The 27,216-nt window shown below is 36.4% G+C and overlaps 4 protein-coding genes across 6 annotated transcripts in view; 2 read left to right on the forward strand and 2 right to left on the reverse strand.

Moving 5' to 3' along the window:
- Positions 1–90: 90 nt before the first annotated feature.
- Positions 91–7,084, reverse strand: LOC108974207 (E3 ubiquitin-protein ligase SH3RF1). 2 transcript variants are annotated; one of them, XM_018941923.1, is made up of 8 exons: positions 6,613–7,084; positions 6,394–6,550; positions 6,205–6,313; positions 3,938–5,416; positions 3,133–3,868; positions 2,775–2,996; positions 2,404–2,712; positions 91–2,339 (listed from the first exon to the last, which is right to left on the reverse strand). In XM_018941923.1, exons 2-8 carry the CDS (start codon positions 6,505–6,507, stop codon positions 2,165–2,167), a joined length of 3,144 nt encoding a protein of 1,047 aa, XP_018797468.1. In that variant the 5' UTR covers positions 6,508–6,550; positions 6,613–7,084; the 3' UTR covers positions 91–2,164. The 2 variants fall into 2 exon arrangements, with proteins under 2 accessions (XP_018797468.1, XP_018797460.1); XM_018941915.1 differs by having other exon boundaries at positions 6,394–7,084.
- A 404-nt stretch (positions 7,085–7,488) lies between these two features.
- LOC108974033 (nucleolar GTP-binding protein 2) lies at positions 7,489–9,838 on the forward strand. The gene is made up of 3 exons (XM_018941609.1): positions 7,489–7,824; positions 7,876–8,554; positions 8,627–9,838. The coding sequence occupies exons 1-3, from the start codon at positions 7,615–7,617 to the stop codon at positions 9,754–9,756; spliced, it is 2,019 nt and encodes a 672-aa protein (XP_018797154.1). The 5' UTR covers positions 7,489–7,614; the 3' UTR covers positions 9,757–9,838.
- Positions 9,839–9,976: 138 nt separating this feature from the next.
- LOC108974040 (protein FAM192A) lies at positions 9,977–11,225 on the reverse strand. Of its 2 annotated transcripts, none has more exons than XM_018941623.1 (4): positions 10,988–11,225; positions 10,797–10,895; positions 10,579–10,739; positions 9,977–10,506 (listed from the first exon to the last, which is right to left on the reverse strand). In XM_018941623.1, exons 1-4 carry the CDS (start codon positions 11,082–11,084, stop codon positions 10,117–10,119), a joined length of 747 nt encoding a protein of 248 aa, XP_018797168.1. In that variant the 5' UTR covers positions 11,085–11,225; the 3' UTR covers positions 9,977–10,116. The 2 variants fall into 2 exon arrangements, with proteins under 2 accessions (XP_018797168.1, XP_018797179.1); XM_018941634.1 differs by having other exon boundaries at positions 10,579–10,718; positions 10,988–11,224.
- Positions 11,226–11,531: 306 nt separating this feature from the next.
- Positions 11,532–27,216, forward strand: part of LOC108974024 — a gene marked incomplete in the record, with an annotated part of 296,862 nt that continues 281,177 nt past the window's right edge. Inside the window, 2 exon segments of the mRNA XM_018941597.1 lie at positions 11,532–11,820; positions 13,687–14,104. Of these exon segments, the coding sequence (XP_018797142.1) occupies positions 14,079–14,104 (26 nt within the window).

A 27,216-nucleotide genomic window follows, 5' to 3' on the forward strand; every position in this document is an offset into this window, starting at 1 on the left:
TTTGCTTTGTTTGCTTAATACGTTTATGTACTGCGTGAAATTAAAGTAAATGTTTATAAAAATAAGGCCGGAAGTATAAGCCTTTGTTGTTGTCTATAAACGCTGGATTTAGGCGCAAATTAAGGGTTCTGTTACAATTACACACAATTGGTTTTTAAAAACTAGAAAATATGCGACGGTCAAAACCTAAGGAACGCTCATGCTTATGATTTGAGACAAATTTTCTCGAGATAATATTACTTATCGATGAGGGAAACTTCTGCTATAATACTTGATTAGGGAATATTAAGTTTAGCAATATGTTTGTAACAACCAAAAGGGAAGGGTGAAGACGGCGAAGGAAACCGTTAAAACAACAACAACAATCGGCGAAGACCCTATAAATGATATAAATAATATTAATGATCAACGTAATGCACTGAGTAGACTTAACCACTTTTCTGTGTTTTTGTGATATCGATCTGAAGCCCGTTTCTTCACAAGATGTTGCTGATTTGTTGCAACAGTCATTATCGGAAGAAGTTTCATAACAGTCGGTTCTAAGAATCCGAAACGGACCTGTATTTTTAAACGATCAAAGATTGTTAAATTGGCACCATTCCTGGATATTACTTCAGGAATGTTTTTTGCCGCTTCAACAACAACGATATACATATATCAGCAGATCAGATTCAAGTCTCCATATGCAAATTTTTATATAAAGTTTTTTTTGTTCTACAGTTCTAGGAATACTATAGAGAAGACAAAGCTTGTACAAATGAAACAACGTTGTTTGTTAGTAAATCTTTTATTTTCCTACACAAGGAAAATCGATAATAAAAACTCTAATTAACTATTTTACTTAAAAGTCGTACTTAAGCTTATACGTGGTGTAAAAACATTTATATTCGTATATGTATATACACAAGTATGTATTATGAATGTATGTATTAGTTTGTATACAATTACATAGTAAAAAAGTATAAAAAATGGCAGGATACTTTCTGATTCGAGAGTGTTACATATTTAAAGTACAAAACGCTTTGTTCACATTGTATTACGCGTTACATGCTTTTTGATTAAACAAGTTCCAGCGGATCTACGACTTTGCCTTTTCAAATTATTGTATCAAAACTGCAGTAAATTGCGTAAAAGGTCACTCGTTTAAAAATATTTAACTCACATTTTGTTCAATTTTTGCTTATTTCTAACGAAAATTGTGCAAATTCAATATCAATGTGGACTAACATAACCTAACATTTAATAAATGTACTTTTTTATATGTATGTACGATGTGTTTCAAAAATATGCGTATTTAGTTAGTTATTCTAATCAGATTCATTAGTTGCTTATGCATGTAATATATAATTGTTTATAAGCTATTTAACTGGCTTTTTTTCGGTTTCAAGAAAAGTACTTTGTTTACAATTATTGATACAAAAATAATATATGTATGAAAATAACTTAGTAGCAAAACATTTATTTAGTTAATTAATTCGCCATCATACTTCAATTACCTCCACTATAAAAAAAAAAAAAAAAAAAAAATACTTCGCTCCATTGACTAAAAATCAACAACTTCAAGAGAACGCGTGTATGTCTTTTACAAACAGAAAATTAGAAATTATTATAATAAGCTCAACTTCTCAGTCAGTCACCTTATATTTATATATGCTTGTATTTTTGATTGTATCCAATGTGTGTAGCTAAAGCTATAATAATTAACTTTCAAAAAGTTTAAAGAATAATTTGTTTAACAAAATCTAAAACTATAAAAAAAACTGTGGTCGTCGACCAGCGATTAACTACAAATTTTTGGAAGAAATTTAACTAAAATATATATGTAAACAATTTCGATGCTTCATTAATGCAATTAATATTTTTGCGATATAGCTATAAACTAACTGGTGTGGAATAAGGAAAAAATTAAAATAAAAAAAAGTAAACAAAATTACTGCTATCGATTATTACATATCGAGTAAAGAACTTCGCATAACATTGTGGGTGTTAACTTTGAACTTTCGAAAACACCATAATTGCTTATTAACTTTCTGTACAACAATTTACCGAAAAATAAACTTAGTAACATTTCGATTCTAACACTACTAATGCGAATAACCTTGACTTTAATCTTAACTTTGACAAACTTCCACTCTAATTGGTTTCCCATTTTACTTTTGCTAATTTATATGTCCGGCTCAACGAATGATGCTGGAAACAGACCCGTCTTATTAGTGCGCGCATGCGTGCCCTTATACCAACCATTTTTTTGACGACGTTGCACATAAATTATATCGCCTACTTGTAATTCCAGCTCTATTTCACTATTAGGTGGATATGGAACTACACATCTGAAACGGCTGCAAAAATGTATACATTATATATTTGTAAATAAAAACAGCAACAACAAGCAGTTCTATATACCTTTCACGTGAGCACTGTGTTGACTTGGTGGTCGCGCTTGCTGCCACAGCGGCTGCTGTTATATTGCATGGCGCAAGCAATGCGTTCTGCCCACTATTGCTACCGCTGACCGTGCCATAATCGTTGTTGGAACTAGATAAAGCGGCTGCTGCATCTAAACTGTGCGATTTGCGGTGATTTGCGGTAATTATTTGTTGTTGTTCGCCAACATTTTTAGGTGTATTAGAAAGCAATTGTTGCTGTTGTTGTTGTGGAATCGATGAATTGTAAATGCTACGCAAGGTAGCATTATCCATAGATTGTCGCGCGCTGTAAGCAAAAGCAAAAACAATAAATAAATAAAATGAATAAATATAACAATAGTTCTTTACTTTTGCAAGTGTGGACGTTCTTTAGGTCCTCTCAACTGCTGTGATCCATAACCCACACTTTGTGCTGCGATTTGTTGCATTTGTGCTTGTTGTTGTTGTTTTGGGGTTTTGTGCATATTTTCTTGAATTTGTGCCATTGTAGATGTATTTCCAGCAGGTGTAGCGAGCGCTGCTGGGTCATTCGGTAGATTCTGCAACAATTGGCTAGGGCAGGAGCCAGAGCTGTGTCGAAAATTATATTAATTATTATTTTTTTTTATTAACATTCAATTTTATTTGGAATCCGTCTTATTGTTCTAATGTCAATAATTAAATTTGTTGACGAAAACAATGATGTTGAAGTATAATGACAACTTACCGCACATGTACTGGATGCAATTGTGCGTGCGTATTAGCTGATGCAAAATGTGGATTGTTTTTCTGTGCGTTGCATATAGAATTTTTGCTCATATTATGAATGGAGGAATCATCAATGGTAGTTGTAGGTGACGAGTCATGTGCGGATTGTGAGTGCGGACTTTTCTGTTGCTGACGTGCGATTGCACTACTCGGAGATTTCGAACGTGATTTGATGTGCGCCAAGCGCTTCATTAACTGCACCGCACTGGATGTGGTGGAGGAAGAAGCTGTTGGCGTGGCTGTATTTGGCAAATTTTCTTTTTGCTTGCCACTATCCTTCTCCTTGACGTTTTGCTCTTTTGTGGTATCATGCGCCTTACTATAGCGATTGAAAAACGCCTCGACCGTATGACCGAGCGGTTTTGTCCAAACCGACGAGACTGGCAATGCGCTGCTTACTTGACGCGGTGGCAAATCAGGCGGTTGATGCAGACTATGTATTCGCTGTGTTGTTGAAGTTACAGCAGGCGGTGACTGAACAATTGGCACAAGATTTGAGCCGGGTTTTATAGTGGTTTGATTGAGATGCGGTGAGCTCTGCAGCGGCACATACTTCCATTGATGCATCAGTTGTTGTTGATCGCGGCTTCGTAGTGGCGTCACATAGTTACCCGGAAAAACGCCGGTAATATCTTGCCAGTTCTTACCCTTGAACCAACCATCCAGACAGCGCTCGATTACGATGTAAACACAACCTGAAATAGAAAAAGTGTTGAAAATAAGTAAAAAGGAAGTATTTGCAGGAACCGCGCTGAAATATTTACCTTTTTTTAATTCCAATTCATCGCTTTTCCGTGGTTTGTATGGATAAAGTGCGAGATAACCCCAAGGTAAACTCGGTGGTATATGCTGTTGCACAACACTGGTTTTCAAAACATTCACGCGTTGTTGCGTATGCTGCGGCGGCAGTTGCTGCTTTTGTTGCATCTGTTGGGTGTGTATTTGTTGTTGCTGCTGCTGTTCTCGTGCGATCGTGCTTTGCGGCACCGCTGCGTTCGCAGCATTAATAACTTCTTGTACTTCCGCACTGCCGTCGCACGAAGTATGCCGCACAATATCTGCTGAATTTGTTTCTGTGGGTACGCTTAAAATTTCCGCTGAATGACGATTCGATTGCAGTATGCTTAGTGTTGCGCCTGTGCCCAAACCTGTGTGCAAGTTGCCAGCTGAGAGGAGAGCATTTAGAGAATGACGCTTTTCACGTTTATCGCGAAAGCGTACTGAGCTGGACCCACTGACGATATTGAGGTTGGAACTTTCATGCTGCGGTGAGGGCGGCATTGACTGATTAGGACTGCTGGGCATCGATGTTGAGTTTACGCCACTGTTGATGCCGACACAAGCCATACCACTATTTGACGCTGTGGTTGTTGTTGTAGTGCTAACCGATTGCGGGCTAGTAGCGCTCGATGAGGAATTCGAAGCTGATGCTGATGAAGTTGTTGATTCGCTATTATTGTTATCGATTTGTGGCATTGGCGGGGGATTTCGTAGCTGGTGTGGTATTATTTGTTTACCGCTGTTTGTAGCTGATGCAGAATAGTTGGCGGCTAATGCTGCTATATCTATAGCTGGCGGGGCAGTCGATACTGCCGTTGACATATTGCTTACCAAGTAGGTTGCTTCAAGCACCTGTTTGGCAAGTGCATTCAATTCAACAAAGGCGATAGGGAAAATACCAATTGAACTGCCAATACAACCCTCTGCCCAATTATGATCCACACGTCGCAAAACATGTATAAGAGTACCCTTTTTAAATGTCAGACAACCTTGCTCCTCATTCGGCGGCATTTTAAAATCATATAATGCAATACATTGCGGTGTTGGCAATGGTACAACAACTTGCACGTGATTTATGGGGAAAGTACCCTCTGAAATGAAGCCGTTGCCGTTATTAAGCTGTCCCACGTACCAATTACTGTCGATTTTGCGCTTTAGCAACACCAAATCGCCTTTCTTAAAATGCAAATCGGACGGTTCAGATGATTCGAAATCATAAAGTGCATAAGCGTGTGGCAATAAACAACGTCGTTGTTGTAAAAAATGTTGTGGCAGCTGTTGGGCACCACCATTTATGCTTTTACTGACTGGCAGTAACTGCTGCTGTTGGATTTGGGTATGGTCAACTGTTTGGTGTTGTTGATGTTGCTCATAGTCGTTGACGTTTCGTATATCCGGGCTGGATTTGGAGGTGTGTGGCTTTTGCTGTTGTTGTGTCTTAATAGCGGCTGCATTTTTCATGCCTAGAGTTATTGAAATGACAAATGATATTATTTTATATTTGACAGTTTCACTCACAATACAATTATTAATAACATGATTTAAAAAAATAATATAAAATCATTGTACGCACAAACATAAATATACGAATTTGCGGTAAAACAAGTATTGCTATATTCGCATAGTTATATCATAAATGGTAAATGGATTTTATTTAGTAAATATGTAGTTATTACTGTGCAGTCATCATTTATATTTATTATGCGTATGCCTGTGTCAGGTAGCTTTCTATTACTTTATAAGTACACTAGTGAAAAATATAGGCAAAAAAACATTAATTTCGATTACATCGTTGTTAGAATACCCTTCACAAAAAAAAATGTCCATACAAGAGCTTGATTTTGATAGTTCAATTTGTATGGCAGCTATATGCTATAGTGGTTCGGCCAAAAAAAATTCTAGGAATATAATAGTATTTGTTTGGGCGGTTTTCGAAAGTCTCCAAAGCTGAAGCTATCTTGACATATAAACAACAAGCACTGTTCAGGGTATAAATATACTTCAACTATGCACATTGAATATAATTCAGATATTAACTAAACAAATTTCTTTACATGCATGCGTGTTAGTTGTTATTACCAAAGTAATTCTGTCGTGCGTGGGTTGATTTCATCGCGCAGATATTGAGCAAGTCTTAAGGCCCTCATGCTAATATGAGCGCCTTTACAAACAAAATTTACAAAGCGTGCATATATTTATACTATATATTAAAAGAATTTAATTATATGCATGCATGTATGTATGTACCCACCTTCTAGTATCCGCATTAAGAGTACGTTTGGTGGTAAATCATCTATTTTTACTTCAACTAACACACGACATTCCGGACATCGCAGCTCTTGTCGACTGGACACGATCACCTGTGAATTACAAACAACGATATAAAATCATTTTTACATGCATACGTTATTCTGAAGTAAATCCGACAAAGGCATGTTACCTCTAAGCATTTCCGACAAAATGTATGTTGGCAGGGTAACACCTTCGACGAAGTATCCAAACGATCTAAACACACAGAACACTCCAACAAATCATTTAGTGTATGTTCATCCATTTTAGGCACTATTTGTTATATCAATTATTTCAACTATTTAAAACTTTAAGATAATTTCATATTTTACAAATATGTTTTTGCTTTATTATTTATGTATGTGCATACATTTACATACGCATGCTACTAATTCAAGGATAGTAGGTTTAAATACATTTCGTTTCGATACACTAAATCTAACTGATCGCAGCACATTCCATTCCAATGCCTTAACTGAGTAATGATCACCGCTAGTACAACTCAATTCTGGTAATGCTCGACAAGTTCGTTGCGTTTGATGTTATTGCTGTTTTCGTTTGACACCTAGCACTTCACAAATCGCCCTATACAGATACATATATACACATATTGAGCAAATGCATTCCGCGACAACCGAGTCAAGTGAATGGGCGGAAAATACACACACTTGTGAAATTAAAGCCAACTTGGTAACTTATTGCTTTGCTTCCGATTCGAACCAATTCAAAAGAAACTATACGCAAATACATTAATTTCTGCTTTAACTACATCTATTTTACTATTTCACTAAATGTCTTATTTAAAATGCATTTCCTCTTTAATCTAATAAGAGAATTAAGTTCTCAAGCCATGATGGTATTTACTGCAAATGTCAAATAGGAAAACTATTGGAATTTATGCAAATTGTGGTATGTTCAATGAAAGCTCTTTTATATGAAAATTCGAACCAAATGTACCTTGCATATTTCAATGAGGTGTCATATGCAATTAAGCGAAAAATGGTAACCACTACAAGAATATAACAAAAGTTATTTTAGTAAGAACTAAAAAAAAAGTATTATATTGAAAGTATGAATCCATTGCGTATATGTAATTTATAAACTATTTAGAAAGCAATCCATGTGTCTTGCATCACTGGTTTCTGTTTACGTTGTATCTAGTAAAAAGGAATTGAGAAAAGTCTCCAAAGTAGGAAAGATTCAAAAACAGCTGCGTTCAAAGCATAACCTAAAAGTTTCCTTTCAAATATTACACACGCTGTGTCGTGTTTGGGTTTTTTGTGCATTATTTACCTTTCTTTGTTTATTTTTCAAACCAATCGGTTTATAAATACATATTTTCGCTATAATTTAATAAATAAAATTAAGCATAATGCCGAAAGTTCGAAGTGCATCGGGGCCGCCGCGAAAGCAAGGCTTTAACCACTCCAATCACTCCATGAATCCAGAGCGGCCAAAATCTGGGTTGAAGGGAGTAGCCAATCCTCGAACACAAGCTACAATTAAACGACTGCAAATGTATCGCAACTTCAAGGCAAAGCGTGATCGTAGAGGAAAAATTATCACACCAGCACCATTCCAGGTATGAATGCCTTAAATTTTATTAATAAATTAGCTAACATATTCTCCATAGGGACGTTTGCCATCTGGCACCATGGCGCGAGTGGAACCCTCACCAAAATGGTTTAGTAACTCCAGAGTTATATCACAAAATGCGTTGCAAAAGTTTCAAGATGAGATTGGCAAAGCAGTGAAAGATCCATATCAAGTAATAATGAAGCCGTCGCAGTTGCCTATAACGCTGCTTAATGAGACGAGCAAGTATAAACGCGTTCATTTATTGGATACGGAAAGTTTCGATACCACTTTCGGCCCTAAAAAACAACGAAAACGAGTAAACTTGAAAGTTCGCGATTTGGAAGACTTGAGTCGTAGCGCAGAATTACAGGCAGATAATTATGATGAAACCAAAGATGTTGATTTAGTTCGTGAAGAGACCGGCGAAAAAGCTGCACAACGCGATTGGATATTTGCTGCGGGACAGAGTCGTCGAATATGGAATGAATTGCACAAAGTGGTTGATGCATCTGACGTTTTACTTCAAGTACTTGACGCGCGCGATCCCATGGGCACACGTTCCAAATATATTGAACAATTTCTACGCAAAGAGAAACCGCATAAACACTTGTTCTTCATTTTGAACAAAGTCGACTTGGTGCCTGTGTGGGTCACTCAGCGTTGGGTTGCTTTACTGAGTGCGGAATATCCTACAATTGCTTTCCACGCGTCAATGCAGCATCCTTTTGGCAAGGGTTAGTATTTACAGTTGCAATGCAGACAATGTGTTTCCTAAGTAATTATTTTGTTTTTGTTTTTTCCAATAGGTGCACTTATAAATCTTTTCCGCCAGCTAGGCAAACTGCATATGGACAAAAAGCAGATCAGTGTTGGTTTCATTGGTTATCCGAATGTAGGCAAATCTTCCGTTATTAATGCGTTGCGTTCCAAAAAAGTGTGCAATGTAGCGCCCATCGCCGGCGAAACAAAAGTATGGCAGTATATTACTTTGATGAAACGTATTTTCCTCATCGATTGCCCTGGTGTGGTTTATCCCTCGGCAGAAACTGACACCGAAAAGGTTTTGAAAGGTGTTGTACGCGTTGAATTGGTCACAAATCCTGAAGACTATGTTGATACAGTTTTACAGCGTGTGCGTAGGGAATATATACAGAAAACATATAAAGTTGAGAGCTGGACTTCATCAATAGACTTTTTGGAGCAGTTGGCTAAAAAATCTGGAAAATTATTGAAAGGTGGCGAACCTGATATTACGGTGACTTCACGTATGGTATTGAATGACTGGCAGCGTGGAAAGTTACCATTTTATGTAGCACCCGAAGGTTATGAAACGCCTCATTCCCAAGCTAATAAGCCACAAATCACCAATGAAACTGAAAACTCTGGTCAACAAGATGCTGAAGATGCCAAATCTGACGCGCCTACATTTGTAAGTGAGTCAGTTAAGAAGGCGAGAGAGTTCAAACAGCTGCAAGATTTCCGCAAAATTAAAGTTGGTATTGAATTTCAAGCTGATGACGTACGGGAGTTGGACAAAATTGATGTAGAATTACTGGAAAAACAGAAAGCCGAACGTTTGGAGCGTAAAAAACAGCGTTTGCAAAATTCCGACGACGAAGAAGAGTCGAGCGATGGCGCCAGTGAATTCTACTCTGAAGACGAATATGTTGAGGATCTGGGACGTATCGTCCACAAGAAAGCCAATATCAAACGTAAGGCAAGTGTGGCGATAACCGCTTCTGGAAAGTTCAAAGTGGAGCCTGATGTTGGCGAAGAAAGTGATAATGAAGGCAAACAACCTGCAGCTAAAAAACGTTTAACCGCGAAAGAAAAACGTGCTTTAGAGCGAAGTTTGAAACGCAAAAAGATTGGCACTAATTTCTACGAAGTATCCAATGTGAAAAATCGTAATAGAAATAAGAAACATGAGCCATGATGTAAATAAAATGTGAATGTTACGCCTCCAACATATTGTTAAAACCTTCAGAATGCAAAATAAATTTTATTTTTACCATGAATATTGGTTTATTACTTTCATATTTGGATTAGTTGCTCTTCTTCCTTTTATTACTGTTGCTGCTGGGAAAGTAATATTTTCAAAATTTTCGTATAAAACAGGCGATTGCTAGACCAGATTAGAAGAAAAACACCCAACATTATGTGTGGATTCATTAAATATGTTATAACGGCAACTACAAATTTGTAGTGGGTATAGAATTTGCACAAGTATGTATAACGCAATCGATCATATAAACGTTTAAAGATACTCTTACTACTTAAGTCTAAAATATTGTAATCAATCATCATCTTGGCAATTCTTCTTCTTTTGCTTTTTACGCCCCATCAAATCGTACTTGGCACTAATGTCATTTTCCGGCTCTTCTTCGCTGCCGCTACTTAGTTCAGAATCACTGGACTCAGTGTAGGGTCCAATGCCTGGTAATATCGCGACACACTTTAGCTGTCCTTTATCAAATTTATCTGTATTAATGCTGGTTAATGTGTTAAGTTTAGTAGTGTTGGTTGTAGCGCAATCTTTGCCTATTTTTGCATTTGAAGAACCAGCAATTTCACCATTTTTTCGCTTAATACCAACTCCAAGTAAAGACTTTTGCGAAGGTCTTGCAGCAGTTGTAGTGGTTGGCAGTTTCGCAACCTTTCCGGTTTTAATTTCCGATTGAAGTTTCTAAATAAATAAATTTTGAATAAAGTTAAGTGCTGCTAACTATATATAACAATAAATATTGTATATAATTACTTTATCAGCAGTTTCCTCCTGTAACGTTGCTACACGGTCTCGGAATTCTTGCAATTCCTTCCGTTCCTCTTGAATCTGTTTCTTTTCAGCATCAATCTTGTTTTGGTCGACTAACTCAAGGAACTGTACTTCATCGTCATCTAGACCACGTATTAAGTTTTCTAAATTTATTAAAAATTCAATTAACTTTAATTTATATAGCGTTTATTTGCACTAACTTAATTTGTGAGCTTCCTCATATTCCAAGTCTTTTTTCATTTTCTGTTCCTTTAAGCGATCGAAAAGTGACCGCCCGTCATATGGTTCCTCAGGACGTTCTAAGTTTGATTATTTTAAATTTAGTTTGATTAAATTAAATTAAAGGTATTTTTTTTTTATTATAATTTTTGCATTGTTGCATTGTGCATACCCAAAGGCTGGTCTGCCGTGCGTACTTTTTCCCATTCTTCTTGACGTCGTTTGCGTGCTTCTACAGCTTCAGATTCTGTCACAAAACCCGAACTCATGATCGATGTAATAATTTTATTCTCAAATTAAATGTTGTTCGCAATAGATTTTATAAAGATTAGTTTATTACAAACATGCAAGAAATATCAAAAAATTATTTGACGTAAAGTTGGAGATAGACGTCAAAATCATATCCACAATTTAGGTCTGCGTTCACTGTTAAACAATTGGAGAGATGCAACGATAAATGAATATATTTCGGAACTTGTCTTAATAATCATATAAAATCTTACAAATATAAACAAAACATTCATAGCGAATTAATTTAGAACTAGGGCAGTATTTTTCTGCAGCGAACTGATTTTCAATATCATTTATATCTGATTTCATCGATGTAAATTTTTGTGCAGTACAAATACAACACTGTGTACCCAATACGAAATTGTTCGGTGATTTTTAATCCAATTGCATTTATTGGCCAGTGTTTGCCAGTATTCATTCGGTCGTTGGGAGAATCATACGTTCGTAAAATTCGTGAAGTGGATTTGAAAGTGCGGTATTTGGACGCTACACATTGAACATAGTGCCCACTGTAGTACAGCTACAGTAATCGGTATTTACATACAAAAACAACAATAAGAAATATTGATCGGTTGTGATCTGTGAGCACAAAAAAGCAAATATGGCCGCCACTTGTTGGATGTCGAAGATTGTTTGATGAACGGAAAGTGAGAAAAGTATGAAATACTTCATTTCTTCGTTGGGGAAATGATAGCGTGTATACAAATTAGGAAGGTAACGGCGAGTTTATGTAAAATATGAAAGTTTCCATTACAAGAAAAATTTCTAATAGCGTGAAAAATGAATAGATAATATAAAGTGCATATCAAAAATATGAAAGATCATAGAATGAATAAAGTAAAACCAAAGAAACGAGCTACGAAATAAGGAAAAGGAAGACGCGCAAGTGCAGAGAGTTTGTGTTAAATTAAATAAGAAATTATTAATGCAGAAAAGAGTGTTGGGGAAAGATAAATGTGCAAAGTGTTAAAAACGAATGTGGATAAAGCAAAATCGAAGCTACGAAAAAGGTGCGCAGACAAACAGAAACTAGAAAGAGAGAAAGAAAAAGAGTCAAAAGTTCAACTTTGTCGTTTTTGCTGCGTGCTGTTAGGTGATCTGTGCGAATTGCCAGCCGTCCTACGTACCGTGTTGCTTTTGTCAGCCAATTTTTTGTTGCTGGAGATTTGATTTCTATTTAATGTTCGTGTGTGGCATTATTAATATGTCTACATGTTAAGTCGCCGGCGTATATTGTTCATATAATTAGTTTGTACTTGCACTGTAATTACTGAAAAGAATTTCAATCGGTTGAACAGTACAACGTCTGTTAAGATTACCTAAAATTGCATATTTTGCAGTTATTAAGTTTTTATCAATAATATGGCATTTATAATCCGTTTATATAGTTGCATTCATATGTTCAGGACAATTTCAGAAAGTTCTTAGTTTTTATTTTTTTGATATAAATTTATTGAGTATAATTGAGTGGGTGTACCAAAAATTTTGCCCACCAGTGTTTCTTATACACTCGTTTATATTTCGGGGACCAGTTTTTTAAGTGCATATTTCCTCCCTACCTTTTTATGTTTTTACATACATACCTACATATCTCTTAATATTTCTGCTGTCAGTATTTTCGAGGTGGGCAAGCGCGCAAGCATTCATATAGTCCCAAACTAACAAAACCTGCTCATGAAACAGATGAAAAAAGAAGAAATATGAGAAAAGACAGTCTTACGGTAACACATTGATTCGCTAGGTTATGGTATAGGGGTTGGCGGGGGTAGGCAGACTGGTTGCGCGTTGGCAGAAATGAGAACAATCGTGATCATAAAAAGCACAATAACTATGCGCAAAATGCAGATAGTTGATATATGCATTTCAAAAGGTTGTGTTGATAAAATTTTGTATATTTTGAATAGGTACTTGTTTTAGTATTTTAAGTAGGTATATGTACATATGTATATGCACTAAGATAGTTGGCTAAGAGGATGGTTGGCGGCAAAAAAAAAGCTTTGCTATTAGAAAACTCATCTGGAATCACTCGCCGATGGCGACCTGTGCATGATGATTTCATTTTTGTATTAATATATAGTAAATTATCGTGTTTACAGTATGTATACATATAAAGTTTAAAGGTCATATGTGTTTCCAATTAAGACAATTTAATAAAATAGTAAATTTTCTTTAAAACGAGTATACCTACATATGTATGTATGTATGTCGAAAATCCTTCTATATAAGTACAAATATAATATCTTCAACTGTGTATATATGTAGTACATATGTATATGAACTATGAAAGAAAATATTCTGTGCCCGTTACATAGCAACAGCTTCACATAACAAAAAGTGAGCTAGTATGTAAAAATCAATTAATTAATTAAAAAAGTCTGCATTAACTTTAAATGTGGTGCAAATGTATTGAAGTGCAATAAAATAGAAAATGTGTGGGCATATAGCCCACTCCCCGTTTATCTCGTAAGCTTGTGCAAAATTGAAATGTTCAAAAAAAAAAAATATATGTATATATTGTACCTTAATTTTGCAAACTTGTGCAAAATTTAAATAAATAATTTCTTTATTATATTCTTATAGCTTTCGAACACGGTTTCTGTTTTTTACACTATATAATCTAACAAATCGATTGACAAAACAACCTAAAGATTCGGAAAACCACCTAAATAATTCGAAGTAAACAACTTTCAGAATTCAGTGCAAAAAGTTGATCAAACTGTGAATAATGTCTTATAATTAAAATAAATTATCAAAGTGATAAATAAATGATTTGTTTAGTATTCAAACATTGAATCAGCACCTAACCATGAAGTGATGTGTTTCGTTCAAATTAAAAAATAATATACACACATATTTACAATAGTTTCGTGCAAAGTGACTTAAAGGCATAGAATTAAAAATCCATGTCTTCTCCCAAATAATTATAACTAATTCTATTGCAATCGGAATTTTCGCCATTAGCTTGAAAACCTATGGAAGACCCGTCAATCAAAAAGAGGTAAGTTTAAGTAAAATAATTTACGACTTAAAACGTTATTGTATGTATATCTCCGTGTGTTTTTACTTCTGCGTTGATAGTGAGAATTATTTGTATTAGTTTCAGAAAATTAATGCTATAAGCCTAAAAAAAAAAAAAAAAAATACATTTAGTGTGTTATTTGCGTGTCTCATATGATCAGTTGTATATTAAATACATATATTATCAACCTTTTTACAATTTACTTTAAAGAGAACCTTGAATTGATTGACACATTAGGTATAAATAAACAATACTGAAATTATACAATAATAAAAAAATAAAAATAGTTCCAGTAATGCCAAAAAAAATATCGTACTTTTGTAAATAATTTGCTAGGTAATGCTACCGTGAAGCAATAGTTCAATTTTCGAGTGGAGTGCGATAGTCTCAAAGTACTATCAACGCCCGATTTGTGTTTTCAAAAGTGGGCTATTTTTTACATTTTATGTATACGTCTTTGTCATTTATTTCATTTTATCCTGAGGAAGCGTACAATATTAAGATAAAAATCGATTTATACCCTTTTATCTTAAAAAAAAATACACATGTGAAGGGTATTATAGTTTCGGTGCAGTCGAATTTAAAGGTTTTTCTTGTTTTGAACCCTTTGTTTAATTATTTTATTTCTGTCGGGGCAATATTGATAAACATTAACTAATCTTTTCCGGTGTTTTCCATGAATTCGCAACCATATCTGCTTATATGTATATAAATATATGTATGCATATATAGCAGTAAGATTTTAATTAACGTCCTTTGAAGTTTGATATGAAAACCGAAGAGTTCGCATTAATATAATTATTATTATTGCTTATTGCATTAATATTTAATAAACATGAATTATTTCTGAACGTAATCAATCTACATCTACCGCAAAGTTCAAAATTGCTTTTTACACACATTAAATTAYATATTCATAATGAAAATGTTGACTTTTACGCCATCAATTTGTTTGCTGCGCTGACATTTCGCACATAGCGACAGCTAAGCAAACGGAGTTGCAAACGCATTAACTTATGCGCATATGGTTCTATGCGTAAACAAAGAAAGATAATAATAAATGGAAAGGAGAATTTTTTTTCTCTATTGCGTCCGTTGTCGGAGCACTATTGTTTATTTTATCTAACTTCACTGTCAATTGTTTTGTGCTTTTTCGATTGCACGCTTGTTTTAGTTATCAAAAACATACATACATACATGCCTATATGCACATACATACATATACATATAAGTTTGTGTTTGAATGCAATTGCATGGCACGCAAAGAGTGCAGTATTGAATCAAATGGAAGCGGATTGATGGTGCGAAGCAGAGAGGGAAATTGTACAGAGAACTGCATTAATAGACACATATTACTTATATACATATGTAAAAGGCATACATATGTACATGCATATGTCCATATTTGTAAAAACGAGCGGGTGTGGTATTGTTTGTAATGATAAAAAGTAAACAATATATATATATATAACGTTATGTCAGTGCAAATGTGTGCGGTTGCAAGAAATTCAACATAAATACATACATACATTGGAAGTATTTACGCATGAATGGAAGATATGCCGGGGTTCACTGTATTTTGCGTTGGAATTCTTGTAAACAAAAGCGAGGTTGATTAATAATTTTTCTCGAATTTAATTAAACCCATTTTTATGAACTTTTTTTGCACATTCACACAAAATATTATTATATACAATTTTTTTTTTGTTTATGTTTTTTTTTTATTGATTTTTTTGATCGTTTACAATTTCAATTATGATCGATAATTTTTGAAAACACTAAACTTAAAATAATTTGGTGGACTCATCGCGTGTTAACGAAAAACATTACCCAAATAAGTTTTGGTGAATCCTGCTGAGATTATCTTCTGTTCCGGCAACTTGGACCGCTGGCATGTTCGGCTTCGCATTCCGTGCGAATAAATACCAAAATGTAGTGTGTGTGTAAATGTGTGTTTTATTGTTGGGAGATTTAAGAAAAAAATCTGTTATAATTTGTTTATCGATCTTAATTCTGCTCATGTCATAGAAAGTAATTTATTTATCCTAAATGATGGATTGTGGCATGTATTTTGTTGTGTGGCGCGCCATCTTGTGGTAATCAACGTACCAAATGATCGTTTGTCATTCTAATGTTGTGTTTAATAGAATTTTTAATTAAAAATATTATAGTTATCTAGATCAAAGCCGACAACCCATCCAAGTCCGATCATATATTCATTCTCAAGTTACAAATTTCCTCGAAATGTTAATACACTTCGGCAGAAAGTGGGATTTCGTTTTGCTCTCGCTTTCTTATTCAGTCTGGAGAACGTAGAACTAACGGCGCGGATGTTAGACCCAGTGATATGCTGTACACTCTTATAGAAGATTGCCAGTTAAAGCTCTGCAGCTCGAATTATTTTCTCCATTAGTAGATTGAAGAAGTCGCACGATAGGGAGTCGCTTTGTCTGATACCTCTTTTAGTATCGAACGGCTTCGAGTGGTCCATCCCGATCCTGATAAAGTTTTGAGTGTTGCTCAACGTCTGAATAAGTAAGAATTTAATCCGCTGCAGTATCCGAACCGAAGTTTCTCAAAGGATCACTCTTATTTCACACGGCTCTCGAGCTCTTCGTCTGCAATGAGTGGTGACTTGACTCCAAGTATGCCATTAACTGAAAGGGAGTCGGTACAGGTGTTAATGGCTTCACTGTGAATGTCGGTCAGTGCGTATCACAAGTTTGTTGCGTTCGAACTCTGGAAAACTACTTGACGAGGAGTTCGATATGTTCCTTAACCGGAAACATATGGTCCTCGATGTGTAACGGTTTTAACCGAGGAAGAGAGGCATCCTGCGATAGTCCGGAGTGCAGTGTTCTGACTCGTCTGAAGCTTCTTCGCTTGCTTTCCACTGCATACAGGCCACCATATCGATGCGTATCGTATCGCGGTAGGTTATGACAGGCCGGCCGATTTGAAATCGTAAAACCTATGCAACTTTTAACAAATTTTCGCATAAAATTCTGCTCAATTATTTTGCGTCTAACTGTAACCTGCCATATTCAATTCGATTAATGCAAACAAATAATAATAAAAGTAATAAACTGACAAAATTGGTAATCTGACGTGGGTAGTTGTTTATTTATTTTTTTTTTTTCCAAATTACGACACACAAACCAATAAAATAATGTATGAGTGTGTTTGAATGAGCACATATTTCAAAAATGTTCACCTACTGTACGATTGTATACTCGTATTCATCTTCAAATCAATTCACTGTCAAGGTAAAAGGGTGTGATCGCTTCGTTGACTGCCGTTAGTCATCGACGAACGTTGTGTTTCTACAAAGTTTGCCAAATGTTTCCCATTTTATATTTTCAAATGATTATTTTAGTCAAAATATGTTTGTAAATGTAAATATGAATTAACTTTATTCCTGCGCTAGTCAGCAATTTTGGCTGCTTGTAAAACACACAAACTTACCATACAAATTTTCATCGCTCGCCAATTTTCAGCCTTCGCCGATGACTTAATAAATTCAAAGTTGGGAGCGGTTGTTTGGGCTTGTGTGCGCACATCCATTGGTATAGGTGCATGTGTATAGGTATGTGTGCGTGTGTAAGCAAACGTGTTTTCACTTTGATTTTGACCACTTTGTTTTTCACTTTTAACTTGCCACATTTTATTGTTGTAGCTTTTGGCCTTATTAAGTTGCCGATTTTCTACTGCTCTACTGCTTTATACCGGATCGTTTCATTCATCGCTTGAATCGCTCCAAATCGAAATTGAAAAAGAAAAATTTGAAAAACTTCAAAATCAAAGTAAATCGTTTCCATTCACGCCAGCGATTTCTTTTGTTCGCTTTTATGGGAAGGGCTTTCGCAAACAAATAATGTTTATTTCACATATTATCCATGTGGTGCCTGTGTGCGTGTATGTGTATTTGTCATATAAAGATATTTAATTGGAAATCAATACTTCATTCTATCACTTACGGTTTTTGTCTCCGACTTTTTTTGGTGTTTGCGAAGTTAGCGTTTAGTTGTCTTTGTTGAGCTTAGCTGCGTTTTGCCACACAGACCCAGTTATGGTTCGAATATTATTTCTTTGACCTTAAGTTTGCTGAATAATCTGAAAGTGAAGATGAATCCAGCATTTAAGTCAAGATTATAGAAAATTAGCCTGAAAGTTACCGATCCATAAAAGAGTAAATAGCCGTAAAAACAGTCATTGGTCGGATAAAATCCAGATCAATTGGAATAAAGTAGACTCGGCTGTGGTGGGAATAAAACAACTTCAAAATGATGAACATATGTATGTATAAAAAGATCTTTCATTGCTAAAAATTACAGCATAAGGGTGTAGCAGAGGTAAGGTAATCTCGTCCCAGCGGATGAAGAGTTAAGTGTCTCTTCTTCCAAGGGACAGCAGTACTAAAAGGATTCCACTTCCGAACGTATAACCATATTTAGCAATAGTCAAATAGCACTTACAGCAAGCTCTGCCCATGAGCCCAAATCGCTCTGGCACAGGAGTGTATAGAACGGTTGAATATCCTAGCGGGAACGTAACCAAGTTCACCCCATCTTGGTGTCCGGTTACAAAGGTGTAGCTGGGAATGAACTGGCTGATAAGCTCGTCCGCATGATAGGACCTAAACCCTTCTTGGCGGTGGGTCCAGTTATCATAAAGGAGCTGCTCCGCAAGGAAGAAGGAGTAGGCAGAGAGAGGTATTGGCAAAACTCCAAGACATGCGCCATTCCAAGTTGCTAATGGGGGTTACAACGTCAGCAGCTTTAAATATAATATGTAGTCTACTTAGCGCAACTAAACTTAGGACCTAAACCCTTCTTGGCGGTGGGTCCACATACCATAAAGGAGCTGCTCCGCAAGGAAGAAGGAGTAGGCAGAGAGAGGTATTGGCAAAACTCCAAGACATGCGCCATTCCAAGTTGCTAATGGGGGTAATCTCGTCCCAGCGGATGAAGAGTTAAGTGTCTCTTCTTCCAAGGGACAGCAGTACTAAAGGGTTCCACTTCCGAACGTATAACCATACTTAGCAATAGTCAAATAGCACTTAAAGCAAGCTCTGCCCATGAGATCAAATCGCTTTGGCGCAGGAGTGTATAGAACGCCTGAATATATTAGCGGGAACGTAACCAAGTTCACAACATCTTGGTGTCCGGTCACAAAGGTATAGCTTGGAATAAACTGGCTGATAAGTTCGCCCGCATGGTAGGACCTGAACCCTTCTCTTGCGCCACAAGGAAGAAGGAGTAAGCAGAGAGAGGTATTGGCGAAACTCCAAGACATGCGCCATTCCAAGTTGCTAATGGGGGTTACAACGTCAGCAGCTTTAAATATAATATGTACTCTACTTAGCGCATTCTACAGAAGCTGAAGAAGCACTTATACAACATGGCCCTAGCTTTCTGCGTGAATTGCTGGTTCTGCGACAGTGAGCTTGAAACACCAGAAGACCTGGTAATTGATTACATAGCAGTCTGCAGAAGCAGGTTAAAGGTCCTTGGGTCCATGTTTTCAAATATACTGGGGCTAAGCGAGCCGTTGTGACTTAGTAGAGGGCTCCATAGACCTTTGGTCGCGCTGCAATCCTCCTTTATTTATCTAATCTAACCTAAACGGCAGTAATTCCATAATTAAGAGTGAAAAAGATTGTGCTATCATCATCTACGGTGAGCTATTTTCCTACGTATAAACATTTTATTCGGATTGCATTTGGACCGTCTCATGGAAGTAATCGCCCGAAGCCTGCTTTAGTCAATAGGAGATGAATTGTGTTTCATCAGGCCATTTAAATCGATAACGACTTACCAGAGGCTACGACCGCGATTACCGCCAAAGTACAGAGCCGCAACAAAATCTTCAAAACGCTAGCCGGCTGCATATGGGTAAAGGACCAAGAAAGGTTCTTGGGAACTTACAAGGCAATCGGCCGGCCGGTCCTTAACTACGCCGCACCAATATGGTCGCCTTTGATATCTCCTATCAAACACTTGCAGAGTGAGGCCCGTATGCTCCCAGTTAAAGAGCATGATAAACTCTACAGGCAGTTAGAGCTGGAATGCTTTCGCAGAAATTATCCTTGAAGTCACCTGCTTCAGGTTAAGCTTCTACGTAACCAGAATAGACACCGACATGTCTAACACAGCTTGGCTATGATGTTTTAATGCATCCCCCTTATATGTATGTAGTCCGAATATGATACCAATTTAAAAAAAAAAATCGTTTTCTTTTTTATGTCACTCTAGGTCTGTCTCTAACGGTCTTTACACTCTCTTTTTTTTTACCGATCACGTGCAATTAATTGTCATATTAACTCAAAATACTCCCAAAATGCCAAAGCACAGCTAAATGACTATTTAACAGCTGAACAATTCTTAGGCTAACTGTACATTGAAGTAAACATATGTGCATTCATTCATTATGCATCCGAATGTGTGTATTCAGCGCGAATAACCCCATTTGCTGACAACCGCTATAAAACATGCAATAACGGCGGCAACAGTAATGCAAATAACACCCCACTCAGTCCCTGCACGTCCGCTGGCTGGTCGCCATTTGTCTACGGAAATTGAGCTAACGTCAAGCGAAGAATGTTATGCAGCAAGACATGCCACAACCACGAACATCCACGGCAAGCAGGATTCCAGCACTGAGACAATGGGGGTACAGTGGAGAGTTTATATACCAACACATAATATGTTTATGTACATAAGTATGGATATGTATTTACACGAGAAACACAGAAACACCCGCCCGCATTTAATTGCGACTACGATCAACGGTTTGCAATCGCTGCAGTCGCAAGCCACAGCAGGTCATGTCACAGCCATATCAGGGGGTTGTTATCAATACAACAGAAACAGTAACAGCAACAGCAACAGCAACAAACAATCAACGGCCCGCAAACGATAAACGAGGCCGAGCGGCGGCTGCAAAAACGCAATAGGGCTGGGCTCTCAATAAATATTGCTTGCATGTTGAGTCTCAGCATGACTGCAGATATCGCTTCGGAGCGTTGAAACCTTTACGAGTGTAATGATTAAAATTTTATAGACCTATTGCTGATAAACGTTCTAGTGTTAGAATTTAAGGAGAAATATAGACAAATTAATCGGTTTTTAATTTTAAGGTTTATGAAAAGTCTTAATTATAATTAATGATTTGATTCAAAACTCATATTTTATTGTAGCATCTACTAATATACTACGTATTTTAAAGTAACCAGCGTTTCGAGATGCTATCAGCTGGAAAATCTCTCCATTCGACTTTGACAGGATTACTTTACTAAATATTGAATATTTTTGAAGAATGTTGATTTTTACTTTTATACCCTGAAAAGTATATGTATATTAAGTTCGTCACGAAATTTGTAACACCCAGAATGAAACTAGAGAGGTCCGGCACTCGAAGTGCAACTAATTAAAAAACTCATAAATTCGGTTTGGAAAATTATTTTTATATGTTTTCAAGTACAAAATGTGTGAAAATAATCATAAATTCAGGACAAATTCACCTTTGCTTGATATTAACTATGGCATTGAGCCGGTCAAAAAACGATTGGCAAACTGATCGAATGTGACTTGCCGGTATTTTAGCTCATTCACTGACAATTTCTTTCTTCAGCATCTCGAGACTGGTGTATTTTTTTACTTCGGACCTTGCTCTACAAATTGGCCCAGAGAGAATAATCCATTGACATCTGGCGAAATCGAGAGCCGTTGTGTGGTCGTAATGAAGTTCGGAACGATGTTTGTGAGACGGTGCTGAGTCTTGTCGAAACTTCCATGGTTGGCGACCGAAATGTTTGTTTGCTCACGGCTTCAAAGCAGCCTTCAGAACACTTTGCCGATAATATGTCGCATTTACTTTGACGCCAGGCTCGCTGAAAACTATTGGAGAGCGTCCATCTCTGGTGACAGCGGCCCAAACCATCATTTGTGGTGGGTGCTGCCGCCTGGTGGGTGGCCAATAGATGACTTAGATTCTCGCATGAATCGTCGGTCAAGTAAACCTTATCGTTTTGAGAGTTTACGAATTGCTCAATTGCCAAATACAAACCATATGGAAAGAAGTTAACATTAAACTCAACAGAAATTGCCGTTGGGGCATAATAACAGAAACAGCTTTTTCATCCATTCAGTGTACTGCTCTATGCTCATCTGTTATATAAACAATAACACAGTTGTGGTGACGTTTCGGCTTGACTACTCATGTGTGGAATACAATGCTTGCGACAGACTGCAAACGACATCTGTCAAATATTAAAATACACACGTTCTTATGGATGGACCTATTTTGACAGCTGCATGGCTACGCGACTGCAGGCCGACAGTTGTCGTTCTCGCTAACTTCAATTCGATCCTATATTTGCCAACGACAGTAGGACGACAGTAGAGTTGACAGTAGAATGGAAGACAGAGAGATGAGGTAGAGTGGTGATGCCACTACTATGTAAAATGTGAAATTACTCAGAGCTCTAACCAAACTGACGTTATTTTACAAATAAAAGCATAAAATAGCTCTGTTACATCATTTATAATAACAATTGATAATTTAAAACAAATAAATTTACCTATTTACTTATATTTTGCATAAAAAATTTCACTTTGAACAAAATATTAAAATTTCATTGAAGTACAAGCTATTAGTATGGCCACAACGAAATTGTGTGCATGCAAAATGRACAACTGCGTTGTTTTGTGTACATGCCGGCCATTGTTATGTTGCTGCCCTCTCACMAACGTTCWTGTAGTAGGATTCACAACGCCATTTTCAGTTCACTGTCGTGCTGCTGCAGTCTGTCGCTAGCATTGTGTTCTACAAATCACCCTCACGCACGAAAAGCCAGGAAATATAACAGAATGAAATACTGACCATCTTCATTTCATAACAACTGAAAATTGTCAAATAAGCATTAGCTTTTAGTTTTTAAGGGGGTATTCTACTCTAGAAATCAAATTTTGAGCAGTTCTTGAATTTTATTTAAAAAAAAACCGAAAATATTTTTACTATCCATTTTTCTATGGTGTTTTTATTGATATCTTAAGAATACAGAAAAAAAAATTTACAAAAAAATATTAAAAATTAAAATAATTAGAGGGGGAGGGGGGAGACAGGTGTAAAAAAAAAAAATGGCGCATCTTCGTGACATTGATCCTGACTCTCCTGGTGGTCTGAAAAAAAAATTAAAAGAAATTCTTAACCAGTAAGGATGCTGTTATAGTCCCTACCCCAGGGAACACGAAAAAAATTTTTTTGACAAATGGCGACTACCTGAAAATAAAAAAAATTTTTTACGCTTTTTTTTTGAAATTCTTGAATTTTTTTTTTAAATATTAAAACAACAGATTAAGGATTACATAAAGATAAAGGTTTATATAAAGAAGATTCACAAAAATTTCAAGTTCATCGGTTTTATAGAACTTGAGATAATGCTGGCACCGTGTGGAAAAAAGTAGTTTCGAGAAAAACGCATTTAAAAAAGTGAGTCTACCTTCCTACCGGGCTAGGTACTGCGTCACTAAAGCAACTGTAGCTCTTAAAATAATTTTAATTTTTAAAAATCCTTTGGAGGATATGTTCTTGAGGGTCTAAACATTAAATATATGAACAAAAAAATTTAATTTTTCAAAATTATAGAGTAGAATACCCCCTTAATAGATAATTATAAAAACATACATACATACAGTACTTTTAACCCTGGAGTCGACAAATTCTTTCATTTTGCACAAAAGTACTGCAGCGACAACGTTATGTACACCAATGCCTTTTGTTTTTGTTGTACGTGTTTAAGGTTATGTGCTGGTAAACTTAAGATGACGCATCTCGCAAGAACTTAGCAATTGCAGATCAAACAAGACCATCAAGCAATGCTTTTGTGCTCTTGTACTGTTGCTCTCAGCGCAAACTATGCTCAAATACAGTGAAGGGAATTATTTAATATTTAGGGTGTAGTTAAAATAAATCTTTATTTGCTGGCGCTGTTGCCGAAAAGAAGGAAGAAGCCAAAAAGGAGGAGTCGGAGTCCGAGGAGGACGACGACATGGGTTTCGGTCTCTTCGACTAAACAACTCAACACTAAAGTTTCACAGTATACTAAAGGAAAGGAAGGAAATAAAACTTTATTTTAACATTGCTTTGTTGAAGTTTTTCTTTTGCTTAATGAAAATCATTCGATTTATTTTAAGGCAAATATGAAACGTTTTGTTCGGTAATTTCATAATGCCACACTCATATGAGACTCTCATCTCTATAGGCACAAAACTGGAACAGTCGATTTTCACAAGTCATTTCTCTTAAGCCCAATTTTTCACTAGTGAAATCATTTGTCATAGACAGTGATCACTTGGTGCCAAGTCCGGCTTATAAGGTGGATGGATAAGAACTTCCCAACCAAGCTTCCAGAGCTTCTGGTGAGTCACTATATTGTTATAGTTGTAGTGACAGAAAACATGGCAGCAGTGATTTCGCGGAATGGTGCCGTGTTGACAGTGCTTGACAGTTCCAGTCCGAATTAAGATTTTGGCCTTTAACGTGTATGTATAAGAACCTCCCAACTAAATTCCCACAGATTCTGGCGAGTCAGTATATGTATTATTATTGTTGTAGCGGCAGAAAACATTCCAGAAGTAATTTTGATGGATGATGTCGAGTTGACAGTCCTTGAAGAGATAAAAATCCGGGTTCGTTGCAGTTACTTAGATTCGACTGTCCAGACAAGCACCAACTGTCAGTTCTAGTATCAGAAGTGAATAGATTTTTTTAAAATTCAGCAACGGTAATTTGGTTCATGTGGTTTTTTTCTCTAACTGGTGTGATACCCACAAATTGAGTTTATTACCCTTACTTAATGGCTCCAAAGAAGTACATACATGCTTTTTGTGCAAGCCTAGCGCCTGGACAATCGAAACAGTCTATACTTGATGGTTGGACTCGAAGATTTGGCATAACCTGGTTGCACTTATACAACACAAAACACAGTATACTAAAGGAATCTAATTTAGAAATAAGTCGCCTAGTAAAACTTACCTTTGTCATTATTTTTAGTAGTTTTCATATAAGTTTTGAGTTTCAGTGCTGCTTTACCAGAAGCATTTGTCGGCTCCAAGGCTCCTCAAAATATTTATGCAACATTATCAACGATTACGCAGGCGAAATTCTATTGGGAACACGAAATTTCCAGCGGTCTTTATTCAACAAAGTATACACAATTCAAAGAACAGATGGTTCTACGACATAGGCCGGTTGTAGACCGAACAAAAAATCTGTCGTTTTCATATTTTTATTCCTAGTCTTTTAGTCCAACAATTCTAGCCTACTAAATACCCGCTACTAATTATCTCTCACCAGCAATAGAAATACAAACATTTCTTAAAATCATTCTGTTATAATTTTCTCTTTATTTTTGCACTGTGAATGAAAGCGTCTCCATACATTCATACGCATACATATGTACATATATACCTATATCATGCAGACGGTACCCGCCTTCTCGTAACTAATAGATGCGCTCGCATTCCAATCACGCTGAGTGTGCTAAAATGAAGAAAATTCCGTCATAAGGCATTTAGTTTTCCTTTTTTTAGCTAAAAATGACGCAGCCGAGATGGTGGATGTTGCCGCTTGTTCTCAACGCATCGGAGTCTGCCGTATTCTCAACAGCTCCAGTTCTAGCTCCGGCTTCAGTAGCAATAATAAGAGCGGACGTTCCGCTTCATACAAGTAAATATAAATAAAATTTGCTGGCAAATTCTGATTATGTACGAACGCACTATATGCACATACATACATATGTATGTACTTCTTCGGCCACACTGGCGAACTTCTGTACTTTGAATGTCAATAACTTAGTGAAACATGTTGTTTTACTCTCAATATTGTCTCTCTGTTATTATTATGTTGCGATGCGGCATTGTCTCCTTATGCACTGCAAATTGGTTCGTTGCCTTTTGTAGAGCTACAAAATGGTCCATTAGTCTGATGCTATACTATAAAATCTGTGTTTTAATTTTTCTATCAAGTGGTAGAAGGAAAATGAACTCCTGTTTTGGTATGTAGAAAGGCGTGACAACAATATAAGTATTGGCTGAAAATAGCTAACAGTCAATGTTATAGACTCATAAAATATACGTAACAAAATGAATGACTCCCATAATCCATCTTAAATAGGGTAACAAGGGGTTATGACGCCGGATCGACCATCTTCGACAGTTTGAAGTTCAAACGTAAAATTTCACAGAAGATTATTATGAAGAACACTAAAGTGCTAATTTTTATGATAGGTGAATATGTTGAATATTCTTTATATCACAATTTTAACGTTTTCTACGAAAGGAACCCTATATCGCTGTACATTTCTGGTAAAAGGGCATACCTATGATGGCCGGTGCCGATTTTGTGGTTTTTAATCGTAAGCTCTATTTGGAAAATTTAAATAAATACTCATGAAAAATTAATTAGACTCCCATAATCCATCTTAAATAAAAAATATTTTTTTTTTTCACGTATTTTAATATATAGGAACATATAGTATGTCAAAGATTTTTTGATCTTTATTTAATGCTTTATAAAAATTGTTACAGTGATCGGATTAAGTTCAAAATTGCGCCGTTTCGTTCGATAATCTGTTTCCATCTAGTCGACAACTTCATAATAACCCCTCCGTTTAAGCCTTCTTTTTATTTGCGTAGAACTCGGACAGCCACTTTTCACAAGCCTCTTTTGAGTTCAACTTTACAATAACAAGGGCGTTTGCCAGACAGGAATAGATGGTAATCATTTGGCGGTATGTCCGGGCTATATGGTGAATGCGATAAAATCTCCTATCAGAGCTTTCGTGACGACAGGTCAACGAGGTGTGTGGTCTGGCGTTGTCTTGGTAGAACACTACAACCTTCCTGTTGGACAATTCTGGACACTTCTGGTCGATCGCCGGCTTCAAGCGATCCAGTTGTTAGCAGAAGATGGTAGAATTAAGCGTCTGGCTCATAATGGCTGATTCCCTTCCAATCCCACCAAACACACAGCTAAACCTTTGTTTGGGACGATTCACCTGCCTTCCACCACCGCTTCCGCTTGATATT

Source organism: Bactrocera latifrons, unplaced genomic scaffold (assembly GCF_001853355.1).
Source record: "Bactrocera latifrons isolate USDA-ARS-PBARC rearing strain unplaced genomic scaffold, ASM185335v1 scaffold_111, whole genome shotgun sequence".
Lineage (NCBI taxonomy): Eukaryota > Metazoa > Arthropoda > Insecta > Diptera > Tephritidae > Bactrocera > Bactrocera latifrons.